The sequence below is a fragment of the Cricetulus griseus genome, chromosome 7 (assembly GCF_003668045.3).
Source record: "Cricetulus griseus strain 17A/GY chromosome 7, alternate assembly CriGri-PICRH-1.0, whole genome shotgun sequence".
NCBI classification, from domain to species: domain Eukaryota; kingdom Metazoa; phylum Chordata; class Mammalia; order Rodentia; family Cricetidae; genus Cricetulus; species Cricetulus griseus.
Genome location: NC_048600.1, coordinates 90,258,746 through 90,269,726, shown reverse-complemented (window position 1 = coordinate 90,269,726; position 10,981 = coordinate 90,258,746). Strand labels below are relative to the sequence as shown.

Genomic DNA, 10,981 nt, shown 5'->3' with positions numbered 1-10,981 from the left:
ATTCTTCAACGTAGATTCTTCCTAACTTACTGATTTTCTCAAGAGTCCTTTGAATTTTTTGGAACCGTTTAATTCTTTCGATTATTGGCTCTAAAGCATTAGAGCATAGCTGAGAAACAAAGAAGGGCACTAGTAAAAGCTCTCAGAGATAAGGGGGTAAGAATTTCAGGGGAGAAGTCATAAAGAAGAGACTGAGCGAAAATAGAAGTCCGAGAGCAGATGTAGAAGAGGAAATAAGGAGGTGGGGAAGACAGAGGAGAGAGAACCTTAGTGAAAGAAGGGAAAAGTGACTGAAGTCCCTAGGGACTGGAGTGGAGAAGGCACGCCCAGAGGGAAATGGATAGCTTTAAGGAAAGCCCCGCCCCCAGCGTGACGCCAAGACATTCCGGACCACGATTGGCTGAGGCTGGAGGGCGGGATGGGGTTGCTAGGCACGGAGGGGATCCGGCGGGCCGCCGCCGCCCGGAGTGCGGAGCCGCTGGAGCGGAGCGGTGTCAGCGGCGCTGCTGGAAGATGGCGAGCGGCCGGGATGAGCGGCAGCCCTGGCGGCTGGGACGCCTGCGGCTGCTGCCATCGCCACCGCTGCTGCTGCTGCTGCTGCTACTGAGGAGTTCGGCCCAGGCCGCGCACATCAAGAAGGCTGAGGCGACCACGACGGCCGTCGCCGGCTCCGAGGCGGCCGAGGGCCAGTTCGACCACTACTACCACGAAGCGGCGCTGGGCGAGGCACTGGAGGCGGCGGCGGCCGCGGGGCCGCCCGGCCTGGCGCGTCTCTTCAGCATCGGCAGCTCGGTGGAGGGCCGGCCGTTGTGGGTGCTGCGCCTCACGGCCGGCCTGGGGCCGCCGCCCACCGCCGCCGCGGGGCTGGACGCCGCGGGCCGCTGCTGCCCGGCCGGCCGCAGGTGAAGCTGGTGGGCAACATGCACGGCGACGAGACGGTGTCGCGCCAGGTGCTGGTCTACCTAGCCCATGAGCTGGCGTCCGGCTACCGCCGTGGGGACCCGAGACTGGTCCGCCTGCTCAACATCACCGACGTGTATTTGCTGCCCAGCCTGAATCCCGATGGCTTCGAGCGCTCCCGCGAGGGCGACTGCGGCCTCGGCGACAGCGGCTCGCCCGGGACCAGCGGCCGCTACAACAGCCGAGGCCGCGACCTCAACCGCAGCTTCCCGGACCAGTTCAGCACAGGCAAGCCCCCTTCCCTGGATGAGGTGCCAGAGGTGCGCGCCCTTATCGACTGGATCCGCAAGAACAAGTGAGTGTTGCCTGGCCCTGCTCTGGCACCCACGTGAGTCTTCAAGGGCAGGAGGCTGATTCCGACACCCACTGGGCGCTCAAACAATGCTTACCAGCCTAAGGGGTGGGGGGCAGTCAGGGTGAAGAATGACACCCTGTAACTGGAAAGAAGGACGGGCTGTAGAGCATCCTAGTCTTGCTAATTGTAAAGAAGCCTGCCCGAGGCTGTCATCTGTGCAGGACATAGCCTGAGGGGAGACTTTCTGTCATTCTGTCCCTATTTTTAAAGGACCATCGTATGTGAGCGCTGGGTAAGATTTTAAGAGTTCTTAAGTTAGCACCTTCATTGTGTAGCTAAGCTGTCAATGTCATCACTAGAAACACAGTGGCAAGCACTTTCTGTGACTGCATTATATCACTTGATGTTGACCACAGCCGGGCGATCTAGACACCACTCATATCCTCTAGACACCACTCTTACTCTTGTTTTGCATAAGGGGAAATTGAGGGACAAACTGGTTAACTAGACTCAGGCAGTCGAAGCCTGGTTACTCAGTGCTCCACAGCCAGGGAGACAGATTGTGGTTCAGAAATAGCAAATGACACCCCCAGTACTTCCTCTGATATTGGAAAGAGGACCGTTCTCCTGCCTTTACTTCTGATTCTGCTTAGGAGAGGATGGAATAAGGGGAAATCCCCGCGGGTCAGAACTGCTTCCTTTCTGATGCCAGTTATGCACCTTCTTTATTGGGGTAGCAAACTGATCATTTACATTGACAGCATTTAAGCATCCTATGGGGTTTTAAAACTTAAGAATCGGAAGGACCTTCAGAAATCAGTATGTAACGAGAGCATGTATAAATATACATATGAGGGGTTTACTCAGTTAAAACTTTACAGAACAGAAAACCAAAACAAACTAACACCCCCCCAAAAAAAAACCAACCAAACAAAAGAAAACAGAACAACTTTACAGAAACTGGCTGCCTGGCAAAATGTGCATGAGCTGCAATCGTAAGGGAAAGGTATGATTTGAGGATATGGTCTGGGTCTTCAGGATGAATAGGAAGAGGGAAGAGGATAAAGGAAGATGGTACTTGCTTCATGGAATGGAGTCTGAAGTGAAGATCATGCCTTTCTCAAGCATCAGCTTTGCCAGCATATTCCCATATTATGTCCTCATAAGGCTTTTCAAGGCAGTAGTTACTACCGTCCTGTCTTGAGTTGAAGGGTTTCTTTTGGACTGGCAGATGAGGCAAAGGTAAAAATGAACAAAGACCTTTCTCTGTGAGACTTGGAACCCTTTCTTATGTAGCCCAGACTGGCCACAGACTGAATATGTAGCCAAGTATGACTTGGACCCCTGATCCTCCTGCTTCTGCTGTGGCTGGGATTACAGGGGTGTGCCATCACCCATGGTTTACGCCTTGCCTCTGCTTGAACCCAAGGCTTCATGCGTGCCAGTAAGCACTGCACCAACTGAGCTACATACTCCCCTCCTGAGATACTTTTTTGTAAGATTTCAGTCATATATTATGAGGTCTAGAAAGTTGGTGGATATTTCATTGGTTCCAAATGTTTAAATCATCTATCTTCCACTGTACTAGTATTTAGAAGGTCCCTGTTTAAATGTTCTAGGATGATTTCCTTTCCTTGGCCATGTCAGATCTCTGAATATCTATATAAACTTGATATAACACTTATCATATGCTATAGTGAGCAGGGCTTTTTATTTTATTTTTCGTTGTTTTGAGACAGGGTCTCACTATGTAGCTTTGGCTGTACCAAAATTCACAATGTAGACCAGGCTGACCTCTAATTCAGAAATACTCTTGCTTCTAGTGGAATATGCTTGTCATTGCCAGCTAGGGCTTTTTTTTTTTTTTTTTTTAGAAAATGTATCAACTGCATTGTTTCTATTGCTTGATTTAATATGTCCCTTCATAACTCTTGCAGGGATTCTTGTCTGCTGTGTCCAACATGAAGAATTTCCTTTGGTATAAGTTACCTTGAGACTATACTGAAAACCTCAAGCCAAAACTCTTCCAAATTAGTAGTATTATTTAATGATCACGAGTTATGCCATGGTTTTGTTAGTTTATTAATAGAAGCTTGTGAGGTTTTTAAAAGCTCACAGAGTCAGTTGGTTATTACAGTCATTTTGCCTTATGGCAGCAGTTTGATTACTCTAAGCAATCCCAAATTTTTGGTGTTTTGTTTGTTTGTTTGTTTGTTTTGTTTTGATGTAACTGTAACTGAAAAGGAAAATTAATTCACAGTCTCAGTTTTAAAAAATCCATTCACAGTCTCAGTTTTAACTCAAAGTACATATTCATTAATGATTAATCAATAACAAAGGATGTTGATATGTAAATAAAATTAAAAATACAGAGACTGAATGATGGGAGAGATATTAAAAAGAAAAACACAGATATTAGTCTATATGAGAAAACTACTTTTTTTTTTTTTTTTTTTTTTTTTTTTTCGAGACAGGGTTTCTCTGTGTAGCCCTAGCTGTCCTAAAAAGTCACTCTGTAGACCAGGCTAGCCTTGAACTCACAGAGATCTGCCTGCTTCTGCCTCCTGAGTGCTCTGGTTAAAGGCCTGCACCACCACTGCTTGATAAGATTCTTATTTTTAATATCATATATTTAGCAATTTTTTTTAAATCTTATGATACTGAAGCCAAGTATGAAAAACACTTAATGACTGAATGGAAATCTTAAACTATCTTTCAAATAGGACTGGAACTGATAATACAAAGCTGCCTTGACAAAGATACTAAGGAGTAGTTTTACAGCTACTGTGACAGGTATTGCTTTGTTTTGGAATTCACCCCAGAAGAGTGACATTGTATTATAAAGCTCTGTAATTAGAGTACAGAAAATCAAATTTAATCACTGTCAGAGATTACTAATGTTTCCCTATTATAAAAGTAGTTGAAATGCCGTCCTCTTTTTGATATTCCTGAGAAACGTTGCAAGAAATGTTGAGCAAAATGATCTCTCAGAATTTTAATTTAAAAATATATGAAGTAGCACACCCCACTTATGCAGAGCTTTTTGTTGTTGCTCATAACATATTCTTAGTGCCTACAGTGGTACTCAGCTCATAGTTAATACTTTAAAACAATGCTTGTTGCTAAATGAAGTGCCTGAACTGGAAGAGTCTTTGTATAGTTTTCCCAAAAAGTAAATAGAGGAAAAAGAAAATACTTGAGTTGTTTTAGAAATACAACCAGAAAGTAGATGGTTAATACATTAGCTGTTGGGGAGGGTAGCTAAGTGGAGCTGGAAAGCTGCAGTGTGACCTTCATTGTTGTTTCTCAAGAAAGGGCAGTGGAAGTCAGAGGCAGATGAAAATCTGTGTGGCAGTATTCTCTGACCAGGATGCTAGATAGCTCTAAAGAAATGAACGTGTTTGTTGAGAAGCTAGCACACAGTTGTTGTGCTCAGTGTTTCATGGGTGTTGTTTTTAGTTGTGGTAACAATTCTGAGAGGTAGGTAGAATATTCCCATGTTATAGATGAGAGAGAAGTTGGGATTTAGAGGCAGTGACTTCTGATCACATTACTGTTGAACAACAGCTCTGGGAGACATTTGCCCAGCTCCAAAGTTTGTGCTAATGCCACTTCACCAAACATTGTTCTCTGATGTCTGGACGGGAGCTAATGAGAATTGTATTCATTTAAACCAATCTCTTTTACCATCAATTGTTGTCTTAATCATCACTGGCTAAGTTCTTTCTTTGTTGTTCACTCCGAGATGGTACTGATCATGCCTAAAGTAGCCTTTCAGATTACACAGATGATAATTTTAGTTTTTTTCCAAGCATATAGAGAGAAATGTTTAGACTGTCTAAAGGTCACTTTATTTCAAGTACAAGTAAGCGGGCGCAGGAAATTCAAGTTAGAATGCAAAGAGAAAAAAATTGAATCTCTATTGGCAGTAATGGTTTGAACTGTTACATAAAGGAAAAATGTACAAATAGAATGTATGCCTTTACATTTAGTTTTCTCCACAAAAGGAGCTTTTGTGATTTTCTGTATCTATAAATTAGACACATAAGTGCTTCATTTAGACATAGAAATGAGGCTGTTGCTGTAGCTCAGTGTTAGGACATGTGGCTAATGTGAGCATAGCATTTGATTCCCAGAACTCACCCCAGCCCCAAGTAGAAACTTTTTGTTGTTGTTGTTTTTTAAATAGAAACAGTCTTGTGTGTGTCAGTTTTTTATTCAGTGGCCCAGTCAGAAGCCTTGGTGTAGCAGAGGGTGGCTCTAATGTGCTAGATTGGTTTGCTCTGAAAGAAGCTCACTGTGTCGTGTTGTTTTCTTTATTTTTCTTGTTTTTTTTTTTTTGTTGTTGTTTTGTTTTTCTTTTGGTTTTGTTTTGTTGTTCCTGAATCTTTTCAACTTTGAAAATATAAAATATATAAGGATTTTGTGCAAATGAAGTCAGTTAAGATACTTTGTGTTTTAAATGAGATGCCTTATTCTAAAATTTTGCTTTGGGCAGTAAGCATACAAAACATAGTGTTATTAGCTTAAATCTTGTAGTCAACAAGTATTTATTATATTAGCCACTTTTCCTATGAAACTAACATATTATAAAACATAAGTCTGAGATTACACTGTAAGAAATTGTCACTTTTGTAGGTAGGGGGAAAAAGGTTGAATTCTGGCAAGTTTATGTAGGTCAATCTAATTAATGAACTTGTAAGACACTTCCTAAAGCATTAGTTAATGCTGTATTATTCAGGAACATGTTCAATGATGGAAAACTCTGAAAAGTACTTGTGTAAAGTGGAAGGTACTTGAAATGTAAAAGACATTTATTTATTTTATTTATTTATTCAAACTCAGGGCTTATGCATGCTAGGCAGTACTCAGCCACTAAGCTGTATCTTTAGTTCTGAAATTTAAAATAACTTTTTTATATTTATTTATGGGGGGATGCACATGCCAAGTGTGCATATGGAGATCAGAAGACAACTTGCGGGACTCAGTTCTCCCTTCTAGTACTGTGAGTCCTGGGAATTAAACGAAGGGCACAAGAGCTTGGTGGCAGGCATCTGCTGAGCTATCTTGTCAGCCCCAAGATAGGTATTTCACTCGAGGAGATGGAGGATGGGAGTCAACGTTAACCATATGCCTAGCATGTGCCCTGGTTCATCTTCAGGACTGAATGATTGAATGAATAAACTAAAAAAAAAAAAAAATGAAGAAAAAAAAATGAGTTCATTTATGAAAGATCCTGTGGAGTTTTTAAAAGCTTGGTATTTTCTGTATCTTTTAAAGGTGATGTGTAATTTGATTGTGTTTTCAAAGGTTTGTGCTTTCTGGAAATCTGCATGGTGGCTCAGTGGTAGCAAGTTATCCTTTTGATGACTCTCCTGATCATATGGCCACTGGAATCTATAGCAAAACCTCTGATGATGAAGTCTTTAGATACTTGGCAAAAGCTTATGCTTCTAACCACCCTATAATGAAAACTGGTGAACCCCACTGTCCAGGAGATGAAGACGAGACTTTCAAAGACGGCATCACAAACGGTGCACACTGGTATGATGTGGAAGGTATGCAAAGCACTAAATTGCTGTATTTCCCTCTATTGGTTTAGCTTTCTTGTGTGTACTCTGAATGCAAGGCAAAACTGGCATTCCAATTTTTAAAAAGGTTACGTCTCTGTATTTTTGAAATTTCCAAAACTATGGTAAAATTGAGAGATGACCACAGAAACATGTATATATCCTTCATTTAAATTCATCCATTGTTCTTATCCCATGTGCTTTACTTCCCCACCTACGTATGCCCACACATGCAATCTTTTGCCAGACCATCTAAAAATAGGCTGCTGATGAAGCATCTTTAAGTTCCTCAGCACTTGCTTTAACCAAGCACAGAGACTTTCTGTCATGCACCATTACCATACTGAGAAATCAATAGTAGCTCAGTACTATAGCCACGTGTTGCCTGTGGTTCATTTCCCTTTTGTCCCCGACCATCCTCCCTAGCTCCTTTTTCTCCAAGTCTAGGATCTGGTCAAGGCTCAGCCATTGCATTTGATCTTGTAAGAAGTCCAGGCTGGGATTAGCAAGATGGCCCAGTGGATACAGGCTCTGTCACAAAGCAATGAGAACCATGCAACAGGCAGGACCCCTTTCCCTTTTATCCAGTTAGGACAAAGGGGCTTCAGAGCTAGCGTAGAGCTCTGCTGCAGCAGCAGGAGGGACAGGCCTGCCTCGTCCACTCTGCCCTAAAGATGCAGCTCCCAACCCCCAAAGGTCACTTGGGTCCCCACAGGCTTCTGTCGAAGGGCTAAGGGGGAGGATATGGATTCAAGGACCCAGGATTGGCAGCAGCGGGGCCTGGAGAGGCTGTCTATGCCCCTACAGAAGTACAAAACTTCCACATTGCCGTCTAACACCTTAAGTTAGGTCCTTAGTACTCACATGGTGGAAGGAGAGAACCAACTCCTGGAAGTTGTCCCCTGACCTCCATCAAATGCATGCACTGTTGTGTGTAGATAAACATGTGCCTCCATCAAATGCAAGCACTGTTGTGTGTAGATAAACATGTGCACACACGCATGCGTGCGCGCACACATACACACACAAATACAAATGTAATTGTAATGAAAAGAGAAAAAGTTCAAGTTGCTGTCCTATAGAAATTCCAGTTTTTATGTTTGTCACTTTCCATATTATAATTCAACTCATTTCCCAGTAAGATCATTATATAGACCATATCACATGTCAGGAGACATAGAAAGTCATGTTATGTGTCTAAGTTGTTGGGTTAACACAATTACCACCAATCTCATCTTTTACATAAAGGCACATTTGTTGTTGTGGGGTGATCATGAAATTCCTGCTTGCTATTTAATAATTATGTGTACATAATATGTATTATACAATATACAAATTATATAATATAGATCAGAAAATTTGCCATTTTGGGTTTTTTCCCATGCCCATGCATGTGGGTGTGTGTTTTGTTATTTTTTTGTGGTGCTGAGGATCAAACTCCAGGGGCCCATGCATCCTAGACAAGTGCTTTCTTTACCACTGAACTATTCATTAGCCCAACCTTTCCAGCTTTTGTTGTTGTTGGTTTTGAGGCAGAGTCACATGTGGCTCAGACTGGCCTTGAGCTCTTTATCATCTTGCCTCCAGTCTCGTAAATACTGAGAATACAAGGTTATACCATGATGTCTGGCCAATTTTCTAGGTATAAGACCCCAGCGATAGTAACAACATTCACAATGTTATATAACCATTACTGTCTATTTTCAAAATATTTCCATCACTTCAGACACTCTGTAATGATTGGTAATAATTCCCATTATTCCCCTTTGCCTAGTTGCAGGAAACTGCTAATCTACTTTCTCTTTCTATGAATTTGCCTATTGTAGATATTTCACAGAACTGAAGTCATAAAACAGAGTGTGCTTCACTTAACATAATGTTCTCAGGGTCTAGCCACCCTGTAGCATGCATCAGAACATTATATTCCTTTGTATAGTTAAATAATATTCTATCCATATAGAATATATGCATGTATGCACAGATATGTAACAGATTTTGTCTATTTTGTCTCTATTGTGGGTAATGCTGTTGTGAACACTATTGTATGCATCCTAGTTTTCAATCTTGGTATATGTGACTGGAGTGGAATTGTTGGGTCATGTATTATTAGTTCTGTATTTAGCTTTTAAGGGGACATCAAACTGTTTTCCATAGTAGCCATACTATTTATTTTCATAGCAGGAATCTACGAGGGCTCCGATTTTTCATAGAATACTATTTTAACAGAATTAATAAGGTCTGAGTAGATGGCTCAGTGGATAAAATGCTTATGGAACAAATGTGAGGACTGGAGTTGAGATCTCCAGAACCCACAAAAACCTGTATGGGCACCGTAACACATCTATAATCCCAGAGCTCCAGAGACATAGAATGGGACCCCTGGGCCAGCTATACTAGTTGAATTAGGGTCAGCAAGTGACCCTGCCTCAGTAAATAAGCTGGACAGTGATTAGAGAGGACACCTAATGTCAACTTCGGTCTCCACACATATATGCATATACACTCACAATCACACACCCAAATGCTGCCCATTTGTGAACACATTTACCTACATGGATGTATACCTTCCCTCCTCTAAAAGTTATTAAAGCAAGCTTGGAATTGTTTGCCTTTCTTTTAAAAGTCATGAAAATGGGGCTAGAGAGATGGCTCACCTGATAATAGTACTTGATGTTCCTTCCAGAGATTTGGTTTCTTGTCCTTACATGGCAGCTCGCTACTGTCCACAGCTGTCTGTAACTCAAGTTCCAGGAGACCCTATAATCCTCTTCTAACTTCCATATGCACCTGATACTCACAGTGTGCAGACACACATACAGGCAAAATACCTATACTCATGAAAGGTAAATATAAAAATTAAAAGTCATGGAAAGTAGCTATTATTGTAAAAATTTTTCAGTATACTCTGAATAGTAAAATACAAACTTAGAATGTTGAATTAAGAATATGTAGAAGTGGGTCTAGGAAGGTGGCTCAGTAAGTAAGAGCACTTACTATGCAAACAAGGGGACCTGAGTTCAAATCCCCAATATGAAAGCCCACATAAAAGCCCTGCATGGCCATGTGTGCCTGTGACCTAGCTTTGAAAGACAGAGGCAGGCAGGTCCTAGAAACATAACTGAAAAAGTGATCTTCAGGTTCGGTGAGAGACCTGCTGTGGAGAGCTAGAGAGGAAGATACTTGACATCCTCCTCTGTCCTCAAACATGTACAGGCATGTGTACCTCTTCTCTTCACACATACAGAGGCATATATCACACCCGAACATAAGCAATTTGCAGAAAGAAACTGGGCATGGTGGCACACATGTAATCCAAGCACTCAGAAGACCAAGGCAGTAGGATCACAAGTGTGAGGCTAGCCTTAGCTACACAGCCAGACCGTCTAAAAAGCATCTTCAAACTGTAAGCAGAAGAGACAGTTGAACCCATAGGAATGTCATTAGAGCCTATGGTGAGATGCTGTGGTGTTCTTCACCTTCCTACTGGCACTCTGATCATAAAATATCCTGTGACATATCTGTTAACACACCTTTATTTAAGCCTTTGTTTTGTTTTTTGTTTTTTGTTTTTTGTTTTTTTTAGATACAGGATCTCACAGCACTGAAACTCACCATTTAGACCAGGCTGGCCTCAAAGAGATCCACCTACCTCTGCCTCCCAATGCTGGGATCAAAGATGTATCCTGCTACCATGCCTGGTTAATTACATTTTTACTTTTTACATCCATCTGCATGTACTGAAAATGAGGCCTAAGTTTTAGGACTGAATTTCCTGCCCACCCTTGTAGTTTCTATCCATATTTCATGTATAACAAACATCCAGAAGAAGGTTTGAAATATTTAGAAGGCAACCTTTGCCCTCACTAAACTTACATGTGATTTGAAAACCACTGAAACTTTCAATAAGGGGGCATACTTGAATGTTCAATCCTTACATTTCAATCTTTAGTAAATAGATATATTAAAATCTTTGTGAACTACTAGTATTGAGATTTGGTTAAGTTACTTTATCAATGAGAGAGATTATTTAAGATAATGGGATAAGAAAAAAAAACCCTAAAAGGTTAAAAAATAATTCCTAATAGACATTGATTGAAGAATATACTAAAACATACTGTTAAAAAAAAAAACAAAACATCCTGACTTCAGAGCAAAG

At 41.7% G+C, this 10,981-nt stretch overlaps 1 protein-coding gene across 1 annotated transcript in view; it reads left to right on the top strand.

Annotated features, from left to right (window-relative positions):
- The first annotated feature begins 454 nt into the window (after positions 1-454).
- The window catches only part of Cpd (carboxypeptidase D), a 54,610-nt gene continuing 44,083 nt past the window's right edge, over positions 455-10,981 (top strand). The window contains 3 exon segments of the mRNA XM_027426693.2: positions 455-871; positions 874-1,255; positions 6,566-6,813. Of these exon segments, the coding sequence (XP_027282494.1) occupies positions 514-871; positions 874-1,255; positions 6,566-6,813 (988 nt within the window). The 5' untranslated portion in view covers positions 455-513.